Here is a 27,174-nt window from a genome sequence, read left to right on the forward strand (position 1 = left end):
TTTGATTGGATTGGATCCGCTCAGGTGGGAGTGAAGAGGTTAAAGAATAACCAGAATGCTCACTTCCAGCCACTAGGGGGCATCAAATCTAAAAAAAAAGGAAACAGTTCCACACGTGTCCAGCAGAGGGCACTGACATAAGCGCGTGTCAGGACTTGTGACACAGGCTGGTAAAAGTGCAAAACAAGCCCTGGTGATGAACGAGGCTTCAGTCCAGTCGGGCTTTGACCAAATCACAGCTCATTATTACTCATTATTTATTTGAAGAATGTTTTCTTTCGTTTTTCTGTGTTTACAGTATATGTGGCGACGCATGAATGTCAGGAAATAACCATTATTCTTGGGTGAAAAAATCTGGAACAATTTTGAAAAGTTTTAGAGTTTTCTTTAAATGTCCCAAAGGATTACAAAAAAACAAACAAAAAAACAATTCCAACTTAAATTTATTCCCCACAAAATATGTAGAAAAAAACTAAAAAGACTAAATTCCAAACAGAAGGTTACAGGTTAAACATGGTCGCCGCGGTAACCCCTTCTTGTAGAGCGTGTAGTGTAAACCTCTCTCTCTCTCTCTCTGTCTGTAGTGTTAGTACTGGGCCTGCTCTCGATCGCCCGCTCTCCGCAGTCACAGGTCAGAGGTCAGAGGTCAGAGGTCAGAGGTCACAGGCAGCAACGAGGACAAACCAGACGCTACTTTTATCATTATTATTATTATTATTGTGAACTCCCTCACTTTTCAACACAGCTGCACGATAAATACAATCACAGGGAAACATCGTACCGTATCGTATCGGACAAACTCCGCCTCCAGCAAACCCACACAGACCTGATCAGCACGTCGGTATCGGTTCAGAGGCCGATACTCGATATTGTACTTATTCTAGTATCGGCTCCAGTATGTGACGTCAGTCCTGGATCAGTGCGTCAGATCAGATGTTTAACCCCTTGGAATCTGAGCCCGTGTAGGACCCGCTGTCATGCTCCAGGGGACACCAGGGGGCGCCGTTCCCACCCTCTCAGAGTAAATGTGACTTTCTTCAGAGTGAGACTTTAGTGACGGTAACATGAGGCTGATATATTGTGGCCTTTACTTTGTGTAAAAAGGCCTCATTGCTCTTCAGTCACAGACCCACAGGTGAAGAAGGAAGTCACGGAGCTTCATACATGTGCTGTAAAGTCTAAAACTAAAGTATGTAGGAAATCTAATAAAAAGGAGATGGAAATTATATTTATAATCACACTTATTAAAGGGGCTGGAAGCAAGTTCGCCATTTTATACTCACTACTGCCACCTCAGGCCATATGTGTAACTGCAGCTTCTATATTAAGATCCTGCATGACGACAATTTTGTGACATTTTTGTCACTTTTAGTTGAATTTTTGTTGAATTTTTGTCACATTTTAGTTGAATTTTAGTTGAATTTTAGTTGAATTTTAGTTGAATTTTTGTTGAATTTTTGTCACTTTTTAGTTGAATTTTTGTAGAATTTTTGTCACTGTTTTTGTTGAATTGTTGTTGAATTTTTGTCACTTTTTTGTTGAATTTTTGTCACATTTTAGTTGAATTTTAGTTGAATTTTAGTTGAATTTTTGTTGAATTTTTGTCACTTTTTTGTTGAATTTTTGTTGAATTTTTGTTGAATTTTTGTCGCTTTTTTGTCGCTTTTTTGTCACTTTTTAGTTGAATTTTTGTTGAATTTTTGTCACTTTTTTGTTGAATTTTTGTCACTTTTTTGTTGAATTGTTGTTGAATTTTTGTCACATTTTAGTTGAATTTTAGTTGAATTTTTGTCACTTTTTTGTTGAATTTTTGTTGAATTTTTGTCACATTTTTGTTGAATTTTAGTTGAATTTTTGTTGAATTTTTGTTGAATTTTTGTCACTTTTTTGTCACTTTTTTGTTGAATTTTAGTTGAATTTTTGTCACTTTTTTGTCACTTTTTTGTTGAATTTTAGTTGAATTTTTGTCACTTTTTTGTTGAATTTTAGTTGAATTTTAGTTGAATTTTTGTCACATTTTTGTCACTTTTTTGTTGAATTTTAGTTGAATTTTAGTTGAATTTTAGTTGAATTTTTGTCACATTTTTGTCACTTTTTGATGAATTTTTGTTGAATTTTTGTCACATTTTTGTTTATTTTTTGTCACATTTTTGTCACGTTTTGGTTGAATTTGTCTCTAATTGACGGCAATTGGGGCCGAAGTGACACATTTGTGAGTGACCGTACAGGATTGTAGAGGCAGTTGTGGTGAACAGGTCTGAGCTCATTCTACACATTAGGACATGGAGCAACATGTGGGGGGAGGAAAATACTTAACATTTTTAAACTCCTTATAGTCCCTTTAAAGAAATTCACAACATTTATGCAAATAATGTGAAAATATCCATGAATATTATCTGACGTGGACAGGACTGTGTTGATCTACTTCTACTTTGGAGATAATAGTTACTATAGAAACTGGTGTCAAAGAACTGAACCTCATGATCCTTCAGTAACATGAGACAAACATGACTTTACAGCAGATATGATTCATTTATACTAAAAACAATGGGGTTTCACTCAAGTACGAAAGATCTGTCTAAAGCTGATTCACCGTGACTTCCTTCTTCACCCGTCGCTCTGTGACTGAAGAACCAGCCTGAGACCTGTTGTTCAAGATAAACATCACACTTGTCGCGTCACGTTTTAGCGTCACGTAACTGTCACTCACGGTGTCGGACCTAAAGTGTAACTGAAGCCAATCAGATCACAGAGACTCGGAGTGGGCGGGGCTAAAATGCGAGACAAAAACAAATATTTCACAGGTTAATAAACGTGACGGAATCTAAATATTGTAAAGACCCAGATTTAAATGCATGGTTTCATTTTGTGACATATTTTGGACGTTTTTCCTTCTTTGTGTTAAGGTGCAACAGGCCAAGTTAAGCCCCGCCCACATTAAACCCGGGTGTATTATATGGTTATTGTTTTGTTCTCACTAAAAAAACATTAAGGAGAAGAAAGAAAAAATGCGTCAAGTTTTCAGAGATGTTGTGCTAAAAAAAAAAAGTTTGACATTGATTTGACTTTTGAAACGTGACCATTGGGAATGACATAATTTAGGCCAATATTAATATTCAATATCAAATGGCCGAGGCCCTTTAACCCCGGGTTTAGTCCAGATCGGGGGCTGCTCTGGCCTGGGACAGGGAATAAGAGGAATCCATGTTAGAGACGTCGATCTGCTGATACTGAAACATGAGACGGAAACGCTTTCATTCTGTCGTTTGGTGTTTTCGTATAAAAATAAGGTGTTAAAGGGAGGGTGTTACGCAAAATGGACTTTATTCCATCCTGTTATTCTGTCACTCCCTCATTAAAAACATGGCTGAAGTGTTGCCTTGGCACATTCACGTATTTCTGAGTAATCTGTAAAAACTCTGACGGCGGCCATTTTAGGGATAGGTTTGCCTGAGTCCTCCTAGGAACGCCCCCACCTCCTGGAGACGCCTCCGAGCTTTCGTCACCAGCCGAGTAACCGACCACTGCTCCTCAGCAGAACCCCCTCCCCACTGATGCCACAGACAGCGTGTGGAGGGGGCGTGTCTAAAGGCTCAGAGGTTCTTAAAGAGACAGAGGCCGATTTCAAGACATTCACTACAGCCATTTTGAGAGAGACATTTTATACAAGGCAGTGATTCTAATTTACTGCATTTACAGACCAACAGAAGGTTTTGGCATCATTGTAGTGTGATATAGACTGGTGCTATGGGGCTGGAAAAAGCAGAACACCCCCTCTTTAAGTGCATAAAAACGGCCAAAATTGCCGATATTTTTAGCGACGAAATCTAAATATCGGACAGACCAGATTTAAATCCATGTTTGGTTTTGTGACATATTAGAAACAAAGAGGGATCTGGTTTCTACATTTTTGATTTTGTTCGTAGTTTGTCTGGAGGCGCGGCTTGTTTGTAAAATACTATGTCACATGTTTGTTCTGCCGCTAGAGGGCGCTGTCGGCTCGTTTTAGCTCCTGTACCGATTCCTTTGGTTTGTTCCGTCTCTCTGCTGTGAGTGACCTGTGACCTGTGACCTGCGACTCCGCCTCCTTCAGTAAAAGTTCCTCAGAGGATCCTCGGCTCCGCCTCCGCCCAGAGTCTGCTGTTCAGAGGGGAGCGTCTCGAGTTCGTCTCCCGCCGCGTCAGAAGAAAGAGTACTGATTGTCCACGGCGCGGGGGGCTCGAAGTCCCTCCTCTGAATCCGGCTCCAGCTGCCTGAGTCCGGGCTCCTCCCACTCCTCTGACCCCGCCCGCTCGCCGGTCTCGCCTGGCGCCGTGGCCGCCGCGGTGGGGGGCGGGGCCGCGGCGGCGCTGGCGGGCGAAGGCGTGTCCGCGGCGGCGGGGGGGAAGGCGGCGTTCGGCGGGGCGACGGGCGCCGGGTGCAGCGGGGGGGCGGGGCGTGTCCGCGGGGGACCGTCCCGCGGCGAGTCCAGCTGCGGGGGCGTCGGGGGAGGCGGTCTGCTCGGGGGGAGGGGTGGGGGAGGAGAGGGGGCGGGGCTACGGGGACGACTGCTGATCGAGTCTGAGGAGAGAGAGAGAAACGGGTTTGAGGACGTTAGTCACAGCAGAGACGAGCACGGCTAAACCCCGCCTACTTTAATGCTAGGCCCCGCCCACTACAATGCTAAACCCCGCCCTCTTTAATGCTAGGCCCCGCCCACAACAATGCTAAACCCCGCCCACTACAATGCTAAGCCACACCCACTTCAATGCTAAGCCCCGCCCTCTTTAATGCTAGGCCCCGCCCACTTCTATACCAAGCCCCGCCCTCTTTAATGCTAGAACCCGCCCACTTCAAAGCTAAGCCCCGCACTCTTTAATGCTAAGCCCCGCCCTATTGAATGCTAAACCCAGCCCTCTTTACTGCTAGGCCCCGCCCACGACAATGCTAAGCCCCCACCGTTAGCCCCGCCCACTTTCCCACAGTGTTTAGAGTCAGCCTTAAAAACACTTTGTCAGGTGACCAGATGTCCCAGGACCAGGGATGTACCGATCCGATACTGGCATCGAATATCGGAGCCGATACTTAAAGACATATCTGGTATCGGCAACAAATATCCGATCCTGAACCAATACCTGTTACGGCTCTTTTATCGACTAAACCGAAGTGATTATGTGATGTATTTTTGATCTCCGGAGATAGCAACAGCATGCTAAAGCTAGCGGGAGCAAGCTAATGCTAACAGCAACAAATCAAACTTTGTGAGTCGTTTATATTAAAGTTAAACAGTGAGTCGCTTATATTAAAGGGGGGTATTCTGCAAAATGGACTTGTTCAAGCTTTCCATCATGTTATTCTGTCACTCCCTCATTAAAAACATGGCTGAAGTGTTGCCTTGGCACATTCACGTATTTCTGAGTAATCTGTAAAAACTCTGATGGCGGCCATTTTAGGGATAGGTTTGCCTGAGTCCTCCTAGGAACGCCCCCACCTCCTGGAGACGCCTCCGAGCTTTCGTCACCAGCCGAGTAACCAACCACTGCTCCTCAGCAGAACCCCCTCCCCACTGATGCCACAGACAGCGTGTGGAGGGGGCGTGTCTAAAGGCTCAGAGGTTCTTAAAGAGACAGAGGCCTATTTCAAAACATTCACTACAGCCATTTTGAGAGAGACATTTTATACAAGGCAGTTATTCTAATTTACTGCATTTACAGACCAACAGAAGGTTTGTCATCATTGTAGTGAGATATAGACTGGTGCTATGGGACTGAAAAAAGCAGAACACCCCCTCTTTAAATCTCTCGCTGTACGACCTCCTCCCCCCACAGTGTCGGCGAGTGAGGATGTGTTTGAATAAATCACCAAACACCAGAAACCTCTTTCATATCTAACGATTTCACAGTTTTCAAACACTTTTCCAGACACCGCTTGGATCTCAGTGGATTTTAAAACATTACAATGTGACGTGTCTCCTTTAAACACTGTGGGTGCACCTCCCCCCCCCCCCCGTAGGCCCAGTCTGGACAGAAGGTTTCTACTGTAACAACGTGTGGAGGAGTTCGAAGGGAGTGAGGAGGTGGAGATGGTTCAGAGACGGGAGCGTGATAGATGGAGGTGTTCATGACAGTCACACGCCGTTTACACTGTTCACCTCCTGACCCCATGACCTCCTGACCCCATGACCTCCTGACCCCATGACCTCCTGCAGGGCCGGGACCAAGGATTTCACTCTCCCAAGTTCTTGTTTTCTTAATGGGCCTCATTGTAACTACATTATGAATATTAATGAGGACTCTGACCTGCGCAGTAATCTTCACTTTACTGTGCGGATGCCAAACTACTCCTGGTATTATTACGCCTCACAATATAGTTCCCCCTTTTATCCGCTTAGAAAATCCACATTGTTTAATTGTGTGTAATTATACTTTGTAGTGGAACACTTCACGTAACCATATTTAAATAGGGAAAACGTGGAAGAGCTTGGTAGCTTCTATCTTGACCTGTTTTGGAGCTATAGAGGAGAGAGGGAGAGGCTAAATGCTAACGCCGTCTGCGCTGTGTTTACGTGACTGAAGATCAGACAGGTCCTAAAGAACTCGTCACAGCTCAGGTAAGAACATATCTCAGTATGGAAAAACGCTGGCCTGTTCCTTTAAAGGTGATTTCAAATAAAATCTATTAAAATCATAATCATCCAAACAGAGGTATTTTTGGCCATATCGCTCAGCCCGAACTGAGGGTGCGACTTATACTCCGGTGCAACTTGTATTTCAAATGATACAATTTCACGCTTGTTATTTTCATACTGCTGGCCGCTAGAGGGCGCTCTACGCTTGTGCCACTGAAGATTTATAAAACGGTAATATGGCCGAGGCTGGTGCGACTTATAGTCCTGAAAAAACGGTAATTTAAACCTGGCTCTGTCCATTATTTAGATTTCGTCGCACAAATATGATGACCTGTAATACAGTTGCTCTGGTTTCTGTGCGTCTCTACAGCAGAAGTGTCACATTCTCTACAGCGTCTGAGCTAAATGAACGTCTGAGCCGTCTGATTGGCTCGTGTAAGGCTCAGGCCCCGCCCCCGCGCTGGCCCCTGGCTCTGCGGTGACTTACACACAGTCTGAGATGGGGGTGGATGGGGAGTCGGGATGGCGCGTGCTGATGACGTCACATGCGGCGGCGCGGCTGCCCGCTCTGTCTCGGCCTGTGGACACGAGCAACGTCAACAACAACAACAACAGAACAACAACAGAACAACAACAACAACAGAACAACACACACACGGACACAAGGGGGCGCCACGTTTAAACCGACTGCTCTCAGTTTAAACGCCGGCGTCAGAATGAGCTGGACACGAACGAAGAAGCAGAGGGGGGAGGGTCCTCTTAACCCCCGCCGGAACAGAGCACAGTCTCTCCAGTTTGACTTTACCCAAATCTAAAAGCTTCTTGAAAAAAAAAAAAAATAGCAACAACAGAGTGACGAAAAAGGGACAAAAAAAGTGGCAAAATACCTGGAACATCCTTTTCTGTTTATGTACAAATACGAACCTGTTCACCCTGTCCCTTCCACCAGGGGGAGGCAAGTATGCGATTTTCATCATTCTCAAAACACCCAAGGGCCGAACCTCGACATTGTAAAGCAGGGGTAGGCAGCGTCAGGCCCGGGGGCCAAATTCGGCCCTCCAGCACAGAACCTCTGGCCCCCAAGATGATTTTGAGAATTATTATGATGCAAATAAGACATAAAATACCTGTTAAAGTAAGTCTTAAAAAGCGAGAAATGGTATCAGTGTTTTAAAAATGTCCCGCTTGGTCATATATAACGTTAAACAGTGATTCTCTACTGGGGGGTCGGGACCCTAAAGTGGGTCTCTATAGCCTGTCCGTCCATGGGAGTGGATCTCTCCTTCTGTGGTTCTCCCCAAGGTTTCTCTTTTCTCCTGCCGGGTTTTTGAGTTTTCGCTGATTGGACATTATATTAGCCTGGATTCACCTGAACTTTTAATTGTCATATTTATTGCTCTGTTTTATTGCCTTGATGTTTGTTGCAGCTGTGAGGCCACTTCTGTTGTGATATTGGGCTATACAAAACCACTGAACTTGAAAACTTGAAACTTGGGTCATGGAACCATTTTCAGTGGGTCGCGAGTCTATAGGGAACTTTTAGAAGAAGAAGATGTTTATTTATACAGTGCCTTTCACAGACATATGGTCACAAAGCGCTTTACATGAGACAGTTGTACATTCACTCCACAACTCGGTGGTGTAAACTACGTTTGTAGCTTCAGTTTCCCCTGGGGGAGACTGACAGAAGCGCTTTCACGACTACACACGTCTGCGCCAACGGACCCTCTGACACCACCATAGATACAGACGGCATCTCGTCATAGAAGGGGGCGTGGCTTCGCCGAGGGGGAAAATAGAATCTTTAGAGAAACACAATTTTTCCCTCTTTTTTGCCATTTTCTGGTGGAAAATCAACGTATTTATCACATACAAATAAAGTCAAGTGTAAATCAGGCCCATATGGATATTTTCTCACAGCAGATTGTTCAGCAGAAGTGAAAAAACGGCAGTTGTAGCAAGTGCTAGCTAACCGTTAGCATTAGCCCAATGCTAACATGTAGCATCAGGTTAGCATTCTCTGTTATTCATGTATTTATGGGCTGTTGAACCACTTTGCTCCTCCCCATGTCTTTGTATCTTTATTTAGTAGAAACTATGTTCATATTTCAGCATTTGTTACAGTAGTTTTTGAATAAATAGAGAACATTTACATTTTTTCAAAATAGTTTTCCCCCTTAACTGTTTTCAAAAATGACCATATATGGGTGATTCCAGAGATGCCGTCTGTATCTATACATTCACTCACTCACATCATTCATCCTGGCCTATTGTGCATGTTTTTAGTGGTAGGGGAAACTGGAGTGCCGCCCAGATTATTCAGTATTTTCCATCTGAAACTGCCTGGAAAGACTGACTGTGTCTGTTCACCTGTTCACTGTCAGCTCAGCGTTAGGGTGAACCACTATGACTGGAGACCGTACAGCCTACAGTGATGCCTCATTTGAAAGCCAAGACCTTCTAGTTTCTGAAAATGTGAGATGAAACACAACATACATTACATTTGCCATTCTTAACCCTAATCATATCCTGGTTAGGGTTAACTAACTCTAACTCTAACCCTCGGCAGGCACCAGGTTAAAGTGAATGTTATTGGGTTGTTTTGATCATAAATTCAGTCTTAAAGGGAAATCTGCTGCTTGTTCAACAAAAAATTGTGTGGAAAATACAATATTTGATACAATACATGACAAATTGCACTTTTCTTTGGGTCCTGGGCTCGTCGTCCGAGGGTAATGGTGGAACCCAAAGCCTCTTGGGAAACACTGATAAAAACATTGGCAAAAAAAATAGTTCTTTACTTTACAAAGTTGAGGTTCGGCCCTTGGGTGTTTTGAGAATGATGAAAATCGGCCCTCCCCCTGGTCTAGGTCCTGGAGCGAGGGAGGGGGTGAGTCACATACACATGTTTCTGTTGTTTTTTTATGAATACACTGTAAAAATGTATGTTTATTCTCAACAATAACAATGTATAAACTCCCAAACTTAAAGAAAAAATCCTAGTATAAAGTGACAAACAAGAAAACCACAACAGAGAAGCAATAAAAAAATGCAAAAAAAGTGACAACGACAATGTGAGGAAACAGGTTTGTTTGGTTTCGTACGTTTTCAAATGAGGCGTTTAGATTTGGGTAAAGCTGAACTGGAGAAAATGCACTGGGAGGCGGGGTTTAAGTCAGAGTAAAAACATGTTACTCAGGTTCAGTCATGATTATAAATGACTTCATCCCCGCTCGGCCTCTGCTGCGTCTCACACATGAGCCCTGGCTTTACCCTGTGGTCCCCCCCCCCCTCGTGGTACCTGGCTGCCGGACGGCCGTGGCGCCCACGAAGCTGATGAGCGTCACGTCGGACGCCCCCCCGGACTCCAGCGGGATGGGGTGGACCCTGAAGTGCTCCAACATGTCGAAGATGGACTGGAACCACAGGTGCTGCACGCGGCACTGGCCGTCCTCGTTCAGGGACAGGCGCAGGTGCTGGGGAGGGGGGGGGATACAGGTTAGATACATCGTGATATATATAAGATACTTTAGAGGCCGTCGTGCATATTTAATGAGCGACATCATGCATATTAATGAGGCAGCCGTGCATTTGACCAAACACGGTTACAGAGATATGACTTTAATGATAATAATCATTGTAAATACGGTAAATGTTCTAATCGAGGCCGGACTTTATTTCTATTTCTATTTAATGAAGAAAAACGAGATTTGTGTCCATTTGCACCTACAATATTAGGTTTATTTATTAATGAACATTTCAAACCCTCTCCCAGCGGCTGGAACATTGACGCCTTTTATTTTGTCGGGACAACAGGAAGTGTTTCGTTGCTGTTAGCGGAGCTTTGACATCAGTGTCACTGCAGGTTTCTGTTTCTGTTTTTACCGCGGACCGGATTATTTGTTGTTATCTTGTGTAAAAGGCGAGTTTAGACGGAGCGTTTGTGTTTGTGATCGATCATGAGACTGACCCGAGAGAAGACGAGACGCTCGCGCTGATGGGAGGAGTTATTTGGAGGCGTGGGACTGACCTGCACACGGAGCAGCTGGACGTGCTTTGAAGACGCGATGGAGACTTTATTAAAACCCTGGAGGGTCACACAACATTTGCCCTGTTTCCAAATATGGTCACAGGAGGTTTGAAAAGTGGCTAAATCTGTGTCAAAGTTACGCTCGGATCAGCTCCTCCGCAGCGTCCCCCTCGGCCCGGGTTCAGTTTGTTACTTCCTGCACCTGAGTTTTCATTTACACCAGTATGAGACAAATTTCTAACATGGGGAATATTTCTACTGCTATAGTTTCTAATAAAAGCCCCGGCCTGTTTTAGAGACCGGCTTTAATTTGCCTCCGCCAGCCGCAAACCCGGCGTCTGTCGGAGACCCGGCCTCTGTCAGAGACCCGGCCCCTGTCGGAGACCCGGCCTCTAATGGAACACAGGCCAGTATTAGAGCAGTTACGGTTTATATATCTGGGTCCTTCTGACACAGGACTGTTCCTCCTTTATTTAAATGTTAATGTAGATGAAGATGTTCACCTTGGCTTTGCCCTGGAAGTTGAAGGTGAGCACGTACTCCCCTCGCCGCGTCTCGCTCTGCCGCACCAGGAACACGCCGTGAGAGGCGGGGCCGCCCGCCAGCACCAGCTGCGCTGCCTTTAGCCGCGACAGGGTGCCGTGGAACCACTGGCACTCGCTCAGCGGGTGCTCCACGGGGTCCGAGGGGGCGGCCTCCGAGAACAGGAAGGAGCCTGAGGGGAGAGGAGGGCGTTAGCGTACAGCAGGGGGCGCCGGCGAGGCGTCACAATACAGGAAACAATCAACACATCAGTCAGAACAAAAACACTTCAAACACATCTGCTTCTGTGGAGGAGTCGCCTCCTGGTGGCCGTCAGGGAAACTGCAAAACCTGGGACTGGAAACTGAGCCGAGCTCTTCATCTGAATCCACAGATACTTTAAGAGCCCCTGATGCTCTCAGACGGCTCATAGTCCCACTTGGATCAGTGGCTCCATCACACCAGGAGCTGCTGATGGAAATGTGAAAGTAACCGTAGAAAACAGACCTTTGGACAGTCAGCTGTTACCGTCCAGGAGCTAAACTCTGGAACTCTCTGCCTCCTGAGCTGAAACAGGACTTAGATCTGGGGGATTTTATAAATGAACTAAAACATATTTTAAAAAGAGATCAAGTCTGCGCTCAATGCACTTCCTTTGTGTAATGTCAGAATGAATTCATTAATGTTACTGTAAATGTATTTTTTGTACTTTCACTGGAAAAAATGAAATCTTATCTGAGACCAAAATGACTTAAAAGTGCTTGAAATAAGACTTTTAATGCTGCTTCTGATACGGTTTTGACTCGTCTTGAAACAAGATTGCCAGATTTTTCTTGTCTTTGACCATTTTGTCTCATTTCAGGGTTTTTTTGTCTTATTTTAAACGATCAAGTTAATTTGTACAAATCAAGCTATTTTTCTGAGATAAGATGGCATTTTTTCCAGTGTTCTGTGTGAATTTGAAAAGCCCTTCTGGGGACGGACATTGCAAATTAGCCTCGACGATAAATGTTGCAGTGTAATTGTAGTGTGATACATGTTTATTATTCACACATGTCAAATCAAATAAATGAATAAACAAAGAGGAGCACACTGAAGTTTAGCCTCAGCCTCCCTGCACTCTCTGCCATGTTTAAGACTTTAAGGCCTTTTCAGGACCTGGAATTACAAACTTAAGACCACGCTCGCCTAAAGATTGAAATGATAAACTCAGTTACCGGTGTCGTGCTAAAATACTGACTATAACAATTACTGTTTCAATAAAAATGGGCATATTTGGAGTATTTGAAGAAAGCTGAGGGACCTCATGCCTCTCCTGTGTGACCTCACAGCAACACCTGTGGGGCTGGGTCCAACATTTATCAGCTTCAGCCCGGAAAATGTGATAAAATGTTCAAAAGATAAAATGTTTAAATTCCTCAGACTGATACAGTGATGTGACCTAATGGACCTAATGGGCTTATCTAGGATTTTTACTGCTCTGTTATAAATCATGTGTAGTGTGTGAGCCGTGTCCGGATACCTCCATATTGAAATGGCACAATGCATTATGGGGCTCATCTCACTGCATTATTATGAATTAAGTGGAGACACTACAGGCAAAACTCAATTTTTTCAGTTTTCAGGTTTTGGGCCAGATTGGTCTCTGAACATACAAGCTTTCACCCGGGAACAGAAAATATGCCTAATCTTCACAATAACATGTTTAAATATTGCGCTGATTCAATGTTCCCCCATAGACTTATATGGGAGAACACAATTTCAAGGCCCTTTTTCTCCAAACACATGTTTCTGTCATTGTGGCGACACTATGTCCACGTCAGTCGGACCTAAAGACTTCACATTTTCCAGCCTTGGACTGAACAATATTTGGAAGATTTTTTTCAGAGGGATTTTTTATTATTTAATCCCTTAAGCCCCATTTATTGAGTTTTGAATGTCAAAAAATAAGGCGAAAATTACATTTTTACACATTTTTCCACTAAAAAACAGCTTATTTTAAAACTAAACAAGAAATCCTAAATCCCCTCTGAGAAAGTCTTGGCAACTCATTCATCAATAAAATGAAACCATAAATTTGAATGTAGCTCTGTCCATTATTCAGATTTTGTCAGATTTTTAGGCATAAAACACCTTGTTCTTATATGAAAAGATAAAATGAAAGAAAACTTGCCATGTGTTTTTTCTCACATTTATGCCAGTGATCGACAGCAACAGCTTCAAATTGAAATCTGCAACTCATTTTTGTAACTTTTTTGTCACATTTTAGTCATTTTTTTGGGTCAATTTTTTGTCAATTTTTTGTTAAATTTTTGTAATTTTTTGGTTAATTTTTATCACATTTTTGTCAATTTTTTTGTTAATTTTTATCACATTTTTGTCAATTTTTTGTCAAATTTTTATCCCATTTTTGTCAATTTTTTGTTAAATTTTTGTAATTTTTTTGTACATTTTTATCACATTTTTGTTAATTTTTATCAAATTTTTTGTCAATTTTTTGTCAAATTTTTATCACATTTTTGTCAATTTTTTTGTTAATTTTTATCACATTTTTGTCAATTTTTTAGTTAATTTTTATCACATTTTTGTCAATTTTTTTGTTAATTTTTATCACATTTTTGTCAATTTTTTTGTTAATTTTTATCACATTTTTGTCAATTTTTTTGTTAATTTTTATCACATTTTTGTCAATTTTTTGTCAAATTTTTATCACATTTTTGTCAATTTTTGTGTTAATTTTTATCACATTTTTGTCAATTTTTTTGTTAATTTTTATCACATTTTTGTCAATTTTTTTGTTAATTTTTATCACATTTTTGTCAATTTTTTTGTTAATTTTTATCACATTTTTGTCAATTTTTTGTCAAATTTTTATCACATTTTTGTCAATTTTTTGTTAATTTTTTGTAATTTTTTTGTACATTTTTATTACATTTTTGTCAATTTTTTGGTTAATTTTTATCACATTTTTGTCAATTTTTTGTCAAATTTTTATCACATTTTAGTCAATTTTTTGTCAAATTTTTATCACATTTTTGTCCATTTTTTTTAAACATTTTTTCCCTATTCACCTGCAGTGTCTCGCCTTAAACAATGATTAAAATGACTGTCTGACATTTCCCCAAATCTGCAAAGCCACTAACACACAAACTGTTCTGATACAGACGGATTATTCAGTTTGTGCTTTCTGAACATATTCAACAAACTTCAAAACAAACACCCCCGCGAGAACCACAATTCACACCTTCGTTTGTATTAATTCTATACGTTTTTCAGAGGTTACAGTTTAAGCACATGGAAACAATCTGACTGCACTGACCTAAAGAGTTCGTACCTGTGGCGTCCGGCGTCTCTGCGAACGGCGTGCCCAGGCCGGCCCCGCCTCCGCTCAGAAGCCTGCCGTCCGATTCGTCTAGAGGAGCGCGGGGCGGGAGCTCGGGAGGGAGCGGGTCCGTGAGGGAGGAGGAGCCTGCGATGCCGCCGTAGCAGACTGGAAACATCAGAGGGTGTTTAGCTTTCAGTGGACTGGAGGATCTGCAGGATTCAGCCGCAGGAACGTGAGGAGATGTGGAAGTTCTGACCTTGTGAGAGACGGTCCACGATGTCCGGAGTGCCGCTGATGTCCAACGGTCCCGTCCCCGCCTCAGACTCGTCCTGTTCACTGCAGACACAAACACCAAAGCACCATGTTTCATTTCATCTCAGCCCCAAACTGCAGTTAATCCAGAGCAGTGTTGGAATCTTATCAGCAGAGTGAGGTCTTTCCCTCTCGCTCTCTCCGCTGTGTCCGGCTCCAGAGAACATTAACCCCTGAACTCCCGCCTGAACCGAGAGGATCTTTTTCCTCACATATACAGATTTTTTTTCCATCATTTTTTTGTTGGGTTTTCAACTCATTTTTGTAACTTTTTTGTAATGTTTTTGTCACATTTGTCACATTTTCGTCATTTTTTGTCACATTTGTCATTTTTTGTCACATTTTCGTCATTTTTTTGTCATTTTTTGTCATTTTTTGTCACATTTCTCATTTTTTTGTCAATTTTTTGTCACATTATTGTCACATTATTGTCACATTATTGTCACATTATTGTCACATTTTTTGTCACATTTTTGTCATTTTTTGTCACATTCTTGTCACATTTTTTTGTTGGGTTTTCAACTCATTTTTGTAACTTTTTTGTAATGTTTTTGTCACATTTGTCACATTTTCGTCATTTTTTGTCACATTTGTCATTTTTTGTCACATTTTCGTCATTTTTTTGTCATTTTTTGTCATTTTTTGTCACATTTCTCATTTTTTTGTCAATTTTTTGTCAATTTTTTGTCACATTTTTGTCACATTATTGTCACATTATTGTCACATTATTGTCACATTATTGTCACATTTTTGTCACATTTTTGTCACATTCTTGTCACATTCTTGTCACATTATTGTCACATTATTGTCACATTATTGTCACATTATTGTCACATTATTGTCACATTATTGTCACATTTTTGTAATTTTTTTGTCACATTTTTGTCATTTTTTGTCACATTCTTGTCACATTCTTGTCACATTATTGTCACATTATTGTCACATTATTGTCATTTTTTGTCACATTTTTGTCATTTCTTTGTCATTTTTTTTGTCATTATTTGCTAGCCTGGCTAACACCAGACTAAAATCACAAGTGATATTTAGTCTGGGGACACCAATTCATTTTCTCGTAGGAGAGGTGTGGTTTACGATCGTCCATACTCGTTTATTGGGCGATACGGAAGAAGAAAAAAAAAAAGTCTATCATGCGTCTGCACGAGGCCACAGCCAATCGTATCATCGTATGAGATGACGTATGACGTTCCCGCTGTAAACTTTTGAGCTAAATTATTAAGAACAAGGTCTAAAGCTTGATCGAACAATAGCATCGGGTCTGCTGCTGTCATGTTGGATCCGAAAATAAACTTTTTTTTTTTTATCCGTAAATAAACTACAAGCTTCCATATATCGAATAGCGCGTCATTGTCTTGCCGTCCCTCCTCGCTCTGTGATTGGTTCCCAAATACACCGGAGATGTCGGCCATGGTCCCCAGGCTGTTGTAGCCTGGCTAACACCAGACTAAAATCACAAGTGATATTTAGTCTGGTGTCACCAATTCATTTTCTCGTAGGAGAGGTGTGGTTTACGATCGTCCATACTCGTTTATTGGGCGATACGAAAAAAAAAAAAAAAGTCTCTCATGCGTCTGCACGAGGCCACAGCCAATCGTATCATCGTATGAGATGACGTATGACGTTCCCGCTGTAAACTTTTGAGCTAAATTATTTAGAACAAGGTCTAAAGCTTGATCGAACAATACCATCGCGTCTGCTGCTGTCATGTTTGATCCGTAAATAAACCAGGTTAATTTTTTGCCACATTTTAGTCATTTTTTTGTTATTTTTTTTGTCATTTTTTTGTCAATTTTTGTCATTTTTTTTGCCATTTTTACGTCATTTTTAGTCAAAATTTTTTGTCACTTTTGTCATTTTTTTTCCACATTTTTGTCATTTTTTTGTCACATTTTTGTCAAATTTTTGGACCACCACAAAACTGTACATTAGACGCAGCTTTGTATAAGTCACAGGGTTCAAAGTGTGGGGCAAAAGTAGCGGCTTTTAGTCTGGAAATTACTTTATATTTGAGTTTTGCAAGTTCTCTGTAGTTGTATGTTTTCATTTTAATGGTCTAATGTCAGCGATAAAAACGGACAGAGCCAGGTTTAGACGTGTGGCTGTATTTTCTTTCATAGAGGGATTTTGAGCTGGTGAATGAAGCAGCGTGGGGGAAGCCCGGGGACGCTGACCTGACACCAGATGTGGCCAGGTGTTCCGTACCTGAGGCAGATGCCGTTCCTGATGTCGCTGAGCCACGCCCTCATCTGCACGGCGTCCCGCGTCTCGATCACGTACTGCGCCGCGTCCAGCTGCAGGAGGAAGGAGTTCTCTTTGTCGGGGACCTCCAGGGCCGTGGTGCTCCTCACGTCCACGATGGAGCAGCAGGGCACGGTGAGGCGCGGCTTGGACGCCTGGAAGCAGAAAGAGTCAGATGCCCTTCCTTCACACCATCATGACCACCTTCAGTTAAATATGGAGAAGGTGCACTGCAAAAAGTGGATTCTAAGCAAGTACAAAATGTCTTACTTTAAGAAATAAAATCTAGCCATTTCTTGTTCAGATATATATAAAAAACATGCTCATTTTTCTTGCAACAAGAAAAGATTCAAAACTTTTTGAATCTTCTTCAGTTTTAGACAAAGAATATTTTTTTCTTATTTTAAGAAAAACTAAGATCAACAACTCTTAATTTAAGAACGGATTTTCACAGAGAGAAAATACATTCCATCTTTAACCCCTTAACTCCCACCTGAACCGAGCACATTTTCTCCAGCTTTACCCCAATCCAAAAGCTTCTGGAAAAAAGGTGTGAAAATAGCAACAAAACTGAAACGAAAACAATGATGAAAATGTGAAAAAATTGACAAAAAATGTACAAAAAAAAAAGACAAAAATGGACAAAAATTGGACGAAAAACGGAGAAAAAAGTCACAAAAATTGGACAAAAATGAGACGAATGCCCAACAAAAAAAGTGATGAAAACAAATCTGCCGTGAGGAAAAAGATCAATTTAGTTTTGTAGGTCTTAGCTTTGAAATGAGGCGTTACACTGGCCTACAGGATTTGGGTAAAGCTGAACTGGAGAAAATGCTCTCGGTTCGGGCGGGAGTTAAGAGGTTAAAGTGGGCGGCTCGGTGGCACAGCGGTTAGAGCCTCAGCTTCATAGATCGAAGGTCCTGGGTTCGATTCCCACCAGGACGGGGCCTTTCTGTGTGGAGCATGTTCTCCCCATGTCTACGTACGCTTCCCCTACCACTAAAAACATGTGCAATAGGTGATTCATTCTTTTTTTGTCTATTTTTTGGTCAAATTTTTATCACATTTTGGTCATTTTTTTGTCACATTTCTGTCATTTTTTGGTCATTTTTTGGTCAAATTTTTATCACATCGTTAGCCACATAGCATAATTGCCCAACTCATTTTTGTTTTGATTTTGGAAAACATGTAAAAAGACGTTTTATAGGAAATAGTTTTTCTCTTATTGCCATTTTAACAATACAAAATGACTTAGGCAGTTATGCTATGTGGCTAACGACATATTTGTCTTTTTTTCACATTTTTTGTCAATTTTTTGTCACACTTGTCATTTTTTTAATCACATTTCTGTCATTTTTTGTCCAATTTTGGTCATTTTTTGGTCATTTTTTGTCAAATTTTTATCACATATTTGTCTTTTTTTGTCACATTTTTGTCATTTTTCTGTCTTTTTTTGTGAATTTTTTGTCATTTTTTTGTCACATTTTTGTCATTTTTTTGTCATTTTTTTGTCAATTTTTTTATCATTTTTTGGTCAAATTTTTATCTTTTTTTGTCAAATTTTTATCACATTTTTGTGAAGTTTTGTCCATCAGCCTGGCTCCACAGGGAGGCGGGTCTCCGGGCGCGGGCAATACTTTCCTTAAATATTAGTATTTATTAAGAACATTTTGCTCAAAAATGTGAGTAATTTAGAACATTTTACTTAAATCAAGCAACATTTAAGTAAAATATCCACATTTTTTTCACTAAGTAAGAATGTTTTCCTTAAATTATTCCATTTTCTGAGGACATTTTGCTTAATTCCAGTTTTTTATAAATATAAAAAGAAAAAAATGCTGACCCCATTGGCAGATTTTTTCCTAAAAACAAGACAAAAGGTCTTATTTTAAACGTGTTTTTGGTCGGGTGCTTTTTGCAGTGTGGTACCTTGGGCGGGATGAAGAACTCCAGGTAATACTCGTCTCCGCGCTCCCCGTCTCGCTCTCGCTCCTTCAGCACCAGCCGACACTTGTGCCAGCGCCCGCCTCGCCAGGCCACGCCTCCCGCGGGCGCCACGTTGTTCGCCGTGGGGCTGCAGTCTCCGCCCCCGCCGCCTCCGTGATGCAGCAGCCCGAAGGAGAACCCGGAGAACCCGTGTCCGCCGAAGTCCTCCTGCGACGAGCTGACCGTGACCCCGCCCTCCCGCACCAGCCGCCCCGCCTTCCTGCAGGCGGCGGGGGCGGCGGCGGGGGGCGTGGTCAGGGCGGGCGGCGGCGGCGAGCGGGACAGGCGCAGCTTGTCCAGGCGCTGCGACCACTTGTGCTGCGGCGGGTTCTCCCCGTTACTGCGGCGGCGCCCGGGCGGGTCCTGCGACGAGTGGGGGAGGGAGAGGGGCATCGAGAGGGAGACGGGCATCGAGGGCGGGGCCACCGGCGAGCGCTTACACCCGCCGTCCTGAAGGGGGAGACAGAGAGAGGTTGTTGTTTTTTTCGTTGTTTTTTTGTGGGTATTCAACTCTTTTTTTGTAATTTTTTGTCACATTTTTGTCATTTTTATCATTTTTTAACATTTTTTGTCACATTTTTGTCACATTTGTCATTTTTTGTCACATTTTTGTCATTTTTTTGTCACATTTTTGACATTTTTTGTCACATTTTTGTCATTATCTTTGTCATTTTTTTGTCATTTTTTGTCACATTTGTCATTTTTTGTCACATTTGTCATTTTTTTGTGACATTTTTGTCATTTTTTGTCACATTTGTCATTTTTTTTTATTTTTTGTCACATTTGTCTTTTTTTAATTTTTTGTCACATTTGTCATTTTTTTTGTGACATTTTTGTGACATTTTTGTCATTTTATCAATTTTGTCAAATTTTTGTCACATTTTTGTCATTTTTTGTCACATTTCTGTCATTTTTTGTCACATTTTTGACATTTTTTTCCAGGAGCTTTTGGATTGGGGTAAAGCCAAACTGGAGAAAATGTGCTCGGTTCAGGTGGAAGTTAAGGGGTTAAAGCCCGCCCACTCTGTTAGGGCATCTGAGCTTATATTTGCTGGTGACTGTTTTACATTTTGCCTGATGAATAAACATGAGAGAGAGGGTTAGAGACGCCGTCCTGAAGGGGAGACAGAGAGAGGGTTAGAGACGCCGTCCTGAAGGGGGAGACAGAGAGAGGGTTAGAGACGCCGTCCTGAAGGGGGAGACAGAGAGAGGGTTAGAGACGCCGTCCTGAAGGGGGAGACAGAGAGAGGGTTAGAGACGCCGTCCTGAAGGGGGAGACAGAGAGAGGGTTAGAGACGCCGTCCTGAAGGGGAGACAGAGAGAGGGTTAGAGACGCCGTCCTGAAGGGGGAGACAGAGAGAGGGTTAGAGACGCCGTCCTGAAGGGGAGACAGAGAGAGGGTTAGAGACGCCGTCCTGAAGGGGGAGACAGAGAGAGGGTTAGAGACGCCGTCCTGAAGGGGGAGACAGAGAGAGGGTTAGAGACGCCGTCCTGAAGGGGGAGACAGAGAGAGGGTTAGAGACGCCGTCCTGAAGGGGGAGACAGAGAGAGGGTTAGAGACGCCGTCCTGAAGGGGAGACAGAGAGAGGGTTAGAGACGCCGTCCTGAAGGGGGAGACAGAGAGAGGGCTAGAGACGCCGTCCTGAAGGGGAGACATAGAGAGAGTTAGAGACGCCGTCCTGAAGGGGGAGACAGAGAGAGGGTTAGAGACGCCGTCCTGAAGGGGGAGACAGAGAGAGAGTTAGAGACGCCGTCCTGAAGGGGAGACAGAGAGAGGGTTAGAGACGCCGTCCTGAAGGGGGAGACAGAGAGAGGGTTAGAGACCCCCCTGGACCCCCCCTGGACTCACCTGGACCCCCATGGTGTAGCTGTAGCTCTGGGGCAGCTCCGTGGACGTGCTCCTCCAGTGAAGGATCCCTCTGACGCTGCGGCTCATGCTCCTCAGAGAAAAACGCTTCTTCAGCTTCTTAGACCCGTGGCCTTTGGAACTGAAACAGGAGAGAACCACGACTGAGACAAGAGAACCACGACTGAGACAAGAGAGAACCACGACTGAGACAAGAGAGAACCACGACTGAGACAAGAGAGAACCACGACTGAGACAGGAGAGAACCACGACTGAGACAAGAGAGAACCACGACTGAAACAAGAGTGAACCACGACTGAAACAAGAGAGAACCACGACTGAAACAGGAGAGAACCACGACTGAAACAAGAGTGAACCACGACTGAAACAAGAGAGAACCACGACTGAAACAAGAGAGAACCACGACTGAAACAAGAGAGAACCACGACTGAAACAAGAGAGAACCACGACTGAGACAGGAGAGAACCACGACTGAGACAGGAGAGAACCACGACTGAGACAAGAGAGAACCACGACTGAAACAAGAGAGAACCACGACTGAAACAAGAGAGAACCACGACTGAGACAAGAGAGAACCACGACTGAGACAAGAGAGAACCACGACTGAGACAAGAGAGAACCACGACTGAGACAGGAGAGAACCACGACTGAAACAAGAGTGAACCACGACTGAAACAAGAGAGAACCACGACTGAGACAAGAGAGAACCACGACTGAGACAGCAGAGAACCACGACTGAAACAAGAGTGAACCACGACTGAAACAAGAGAGAACCACGACTGAGACAAGAGAGAACCACGACTGAGACAAGAGAGAACCACGACTGAGACAGCAGAGAACCACGACTGAAACAAGAGAGAACCACGACTGAAACAAGAGTGAACCATGACGGAGACAGGAGAGAACCACGACTGAGACAAGAGAGAACCACGACTGAGACAAGAGAGAACCACGACTGAGACAAGAGAGAACCACGACTGAGACAAGAGAGAACCACGACTGAAACAAGAGAGAACCACGACTGAGACAAGAGAGAACCACGACTGAGACAAGAGAGAACCACGACTGAGACAAGAGAGAACCACGACTGAAACAAGAGAGAACCACGACTGAGACAAGAGAGAACCACGACTGAGACAAGAGAGAACCACGACTGAGAAAGGAGAGAACCACGACTGAAACAAGAGAGAACCACGACTGAGACAAGAGAGAACCACGACTGAGACAAGAGAGAACCACGACTGAGAAAGGAGAGAACCACGACTGAGACAAGAGAGAACCACGACTGAAACAGGAGAGAACCACGACTGAAACAAGAGAGAACCACGACTGAGACAAGAGAGAACCACGACTGAGACAAGAGAGAACCACGACTGAGACAAGAGAGAACCACGACTGAGACAAGAGAGAACCACGACTGAGACAAGAGAGAACCACGACTGAGACAAGAGAGAACCACGACTGAGACAAGAGAGAACCACGACTGAAACAAGAGAGAACCACGACTGAGACAGGAGAGAACCACGACTGAAACAAGAGAGAACCACGACTGAGACAAGAGAGAACCACGACTGAGACAAGAGAGAACCACGACTGAGACAAGAGAGAACCACGACTGAGACAAGAGAGAACCACGACTGAAACAAGAGAGAACCACGACTGAGACAGGAGAGAACCACGACTGAAACAGGAGAGAACCACGACTGAGACAAGAGAGAACCACGACTGAGACAAGAGAGAACCACGACTGAGACAAGAGAGAACCACGACTGAAACAGGAGAGAACCACGACTGAAACAAGAGAGAACCACGACTGAAACGAGAGAGAACCACGACTGAGACAAGAGAGAACCACGACTGAGACAAGAGAGAACCACGACTGAAACAAGAGAGAACCACGACTGAGACAAGAGAGAACCAAGACTGAAACAGGAGGGATCTCTCGTTTCTCCACAGATGAACTCCTGAGACGTATAGGTCGTACCTCTGGCTGTTGTGCGCCGTGCCGTCGGCGCCCTCCCCAGGCTCCTCCCCCTCTCGGTCCTCCGTCTCTTCCCCGATGGACGCCGCTCCCGTCCAGCCGTCGTCCTCCGGCTCCCCGTTGCCCGCCGGTCTGCGCCCGTTGTTGCCGCCCACGGAGGAGCAGCAGGAGGAGGAGGAGGAGGGCGGGTGCCCCGGGGCGTGGGGGTCCAGGCGGGAGGAGGCGCAGGGCGGTTTGGACAGGACCCGCGGAGGCGCAGACAGCGGGGACAGCGCCTCGTCGTCCTCCAGAGACGTGGCGTCGGACTGAGGCGCCCACGAGCAGAGCTGCAGAGGAGGGGGCGGGGTTAGACAGCGTCAACAGAGAACGGCAGGGGGCGGGGCTAAAGTTTGGTCCCTCTGTCTGCACATGCGCCCTGTGTATACGTCGCCCACAAAGGAAATGACCATATTTGGATCACAGCGTCATCTCGGTCACAGCCTTTCCTGCTACACGTGGATAATAGGGAGGCACCGATACCACTTTTCCTAAAACCGATACGAGTACTTTGATTTAAGTACTCGCCGATACCGAATACCGATACGAGTACAAGGCATTTTCTTCAACATTCTTACTTTTTGGTTTGTAATGAGTTAATTTACTCGTGTACATTTCCTTAAGTAAAGTAGGCGACACATTTAAGAGCAGTTATATTAGAATTGTGCTGATGCCATTTATTTATTTATTTTATATTCATTCAATATAACTTTATATTTTTATGTCTCTGTCCATCATAGACAGAAAAGCCCATGTCCTAAAGCTCCCAATGCCTGAGCTTTATTCATTTATGTATTTTTATTTAACAATAGTATTGAGATGTTTCTTAAATGGTCTCTTTTCGTCTTTATTTCAGCTCCTGTAGATTTTCTTGTGTGTTTGTAGTAACTTAGCGAGAAGCTACAGCGTTTTCATTGTTCTGCTGCAGCTCATTTTCCTCAATATAAACATGCTGTATGTTTTTAATCTGGATTTTCTGAGGACTTTTTAGTCGCTGGGTTAGTTTTTCAGATGAATAAACCCCTGGGCATAAAACGGCGTCAGAATGGCCAAAGCTGCTAGCCGCGAGTTAGCATCGTTAGCCTGTATGTTGTAAACACTGCAGCGAGTTAGCATCGTTAGCCTGTATGTTGTAAACACTGCAGCGAGTTAGCAACGTTAGCCTGTATGTTGTAAACACTGCAGCGAGTTAGCATCGTTAGCCTGTATGTTGTAAACACTGCAGCGAGTTAGCAACGTTAGCCTGTATGTTGTAAACACTGCAGCGAGTTAGCATCGTTAGCCTGTATGTTGTAAACACTGCAGCGAGCTAGCATCGTTAGCCTGTATGTTGTAAACACTGCAGCGAGTTAGCAACGTTAGCCTGTATGTTGTAAACACTGCAGCGAGTTAGCAACGTTAGCCTGTATGTTGTAAACACTGCAGCGAGTTAGCATCGTTAGCCTATATGTTGTAAACACTGCAGCGAGTTAGCAACGTTAGCCTGTATGTTGTAAACACTGCAGCGAGTTAGCGACGTTAGCCTGTATGTTGTAAACACTGCAGCGAGTTAGCAACGTTAGCCTGTATGTTGTAAACACTGCAGCGAGTTAGCGACGTTAGCCTGTATGTTGTAAACACTGCAGCGAGTTAGCAACGTTAGCCTGTATGTTGTAAACACTGCAGCGAGTTAGCATCGTTAGCCTGTATGTTGTAAACACTGCAGCGAGTTAGCATCGTTAGCCTGTATGTTGTAAACACTGCAGCGAGTTAGCATCGTTAGCCTGTATGTTGTAAACACTGCAGCGAGTTAGCGACGTTAGCCTGTATGTTGTAAACACTGCAGCGAGTTAGCGACGTTAGCCTGTATGTTGTAAACACTGCAGACGCTGCAGCGAGTTAGCCTGTATGTTGTAAACACTGCAGCGAGTTAGCAACGTTAGCCTGTATGTTGTAAACACTGCAGCGAGTTAGCGACGTTAGCCTGTATGTTGTAAACACTGCAGCGAGTTAGCGACGTTAGCCTGTATGTTGTAAACACTGCAGACGCTGCAGCGAGTTAGCAACGTTAGGCTGTATGTTGTAAACACTGCAGCGAGTTAGCAACGTTAGCCTGTATGTTGTAAACACTGCAGCGAGTTAGCGACGTTAGCCTGTATGTTGTAAACACTGCAGCGAGTTAGCAACGTTAGCCTGTATGTTGTAAACACTGCAGCGAGTTAGCATCGTTAGCCTGTATGTTGTAAACACTGCAGCGAGTTAGCATCGTTAGCCTGTATGTTGTAAACACTGCAGCGAGTTAGCATCGTTAGCCTGTATGTTGTAAACACTGCAGCGAGTTAGCATTGTTAGCCTGTATGTTGTAAACACTGCAGCGAGTTAGCGACGTTAGCCTGTATGTTGTAAACACTGCAGCGAGTTAGCGACGTTAGCCTGTATGTTGTAAACACTGCAGACGCTGCAGCGAGTTAGCCTGTATGTTGTAAACACTGCAGCGAGTTAGCATTGTTAGCCTGTATGTTGTAAACACTGCAGCGAGTTAGCGACGTTAGCCTGTATGTTGTAAACACTGCAGACGCTGCAGCGAGTTAGCAACGTTAGGCTGTATGTTGTAAACACTGCAGCGAGTTAGCAACGTTAGCCTGTATGTTGTAAACACTGCAGCGAGTTAGCGACGTTAGCCTGTATGTTGTAAACACTGCAGCGAGTTAGCAACGTTAGCCTGTATGTTGTAAACACTGCAGCGAGTTAGCATCGTTAGCCTGTATGTTGTAAACACTGCAGCGAGTTAGCATCGTTAGCCTGTATGTTGTAAACACTGCAGCGAGTTAGCATCGTTAGCCTGTATGTTGTAAACACTGCAGCGAGTTAGCATTGTTAGCCTGTATGTTGTAAACACTGCAGCGAGTTAGCGACGTTAGCCTGTATGTTGTAAACACTGCAGCGAGTTAGCGACGTTAGCCTGTATGTTGTAAACACTGCAGACGCTGCAGCGAGTTAGCGACGTTAGCCTGTATGTTGTAAACACTGCAGCGAGTTAGCAACGTTAGCCTGTATGTTGTAAACACTGCAGCGAGTTAGCGACATTAGCCTGTATGTTGTAAACACTGCAGACGCTGCAGCGAGTTAGCAACGTTAGGCTGTATGTTGTAAACACTGCAGCGAGTTAGCGACGTTAGCCTGTATGTTGTAAACACTGCAGATGCTGCAGCGCTAACAACATTAAGCTCTGGTTAAATCCAGCTCAGACTCTGGGTGCGCCTCGTAGCTGCGCCTCGTCAAATGGTATCGGGTTCTGGTATCGGGACCTCGTGAATGAGTACAAGCATGTGGTATCGGCCCGATACCCGATACTGATATCGGTGCATCCCTAGTGGATACCAAACCTGTCAGCATTTGTGAATGAAGAAGAAGTGGGAAAGACCAGACACAGACATGTTGAGGACATTTACATTTTACATCTACAATTTTTTTTGTCTAAACTCCAAAATGTTTACATTTTTTCCAAAAATTTTCCGATTTCAAATTTTTTTTCTTCTACATTTTCCAAACTTTCACACCCCGAAAAAGTTTTAAAAAAAAACTTTCAAAATTTTCCCCCCAAAATTTCAAATTATAATTTTTTTCAAATTTTCCCAGTAGAGAAATGCCCAGACTTGGATCACAGCCTTTCCTGCTACACGTGGATACCAAACATCTCCACATTGATCACTGTAAGTTTTCCCCTCTCGCCTCGATCAGGATTTGGACTCACCGTCTCCTCTCTCCCGGCGCCGGCCGAGCTCTGCGGCGCCCCCTGCAGCTCGCTCTGGAAGTGCCGCACGAACCTGTCGGTGAAGCGGCGGCAGAAGGCGGCGGCCGAGTCCGGCGAGTAGTGCGGGTTCTCCAGGAGGAACGCCCGGAAGTGGCGCGCGAAGTCTCCGGCCGCCACCCGCGCGTGCAGCTCGCAGAACTCCGTCCAGCTGAGGCACGGCGAGGGCGACGGCGTGGGCGTGTCCGACAGCGAGGACAGGTGCGACGACAGGGGCGGGGCCGGGGGCGTGTCCGGCGGCAGCGGCGGCAGCAGCGCGGGGGGGGGCGTCGTCAGGGCGGGGAGCGGGGAGGGGCGGGGCATCAGCGGCAGGAGCGAGGGCGAGGGCGGGGAGGGCGACGGCGAGGGCGAGGGGGGCAGCGGCGAGGAGTCGGCCGCGCGGGGGCTGGGCGGGGTCAGCAGCGAGCCGTTCATGTTGTCCGTAAAGCGAGACGACGGGGGAGTCAGAGATCCAACATGGCG

The 27,174-nt window shown here is 44.2% G+C and overlaps 1 protein-coding gene across 2 annotated transcripts; it reads right to left on the reverse strand.

Annotated features, from left to right (window-relative positions):
• Nucleotides 1-4,119: 4,119 nt before the first annotated feature.
• On the reverse strand, nucleotides 4,120-27,174 carry sh2b1 (SH2B adaptor protein 1). Of its 2 annotated transcripts, XM_079565162.1 has the most exons (11): nucleotides 26,656-27,174; nucleotides 22,890-23,212; nucleotides 20,888-21,026; nucleotides 18,982-19,488; nucleotides 17,017-17,207; nucleotides 14,741-14,820; nucleotides 14,494-14,649; nucleotides 11,141-11,352; nucleotides 9,909-10,083; nucleotides 7,095-7,185; nucleotides 4,394-4,560 (listed from the first exon to the last, which is right to left on the reverse strand). In XM_079565162.1, exons 1-11 carry the CDS (start codon nucleotides 27,124-27,126, stop codon nucleotides 4,536-4,538), a joined length of 2,370 nt encoding a protein of 789 aa, XP_079421288.1. In that variant the 5' UTR covers nucleotides 27,127-27,174; the 3' UTR covers nucleotides 4,394-4,535. The 2 variants fall into 2 exon arrangements, with proteins under 2 accessions (XP_079421287.1, XP_079421288.1); XM_079565161.1 differs by lacking the exon at nucleotides 7,095-7,185 and having other exon boundaries at nucleotides 4,120-4,560.

This window comes from Gobius niger (assembly GCF_951799975.1).
Source record: "Gobius niger genome assembly, chromosome: 10".
Classification (NCBI taxonomy): domain Eukaryota; kingdom Metazoa; phylum Chordata; class Actinopteri; order Gobiiformes; family Gobiidae; genus Gobius; species Gobius niger.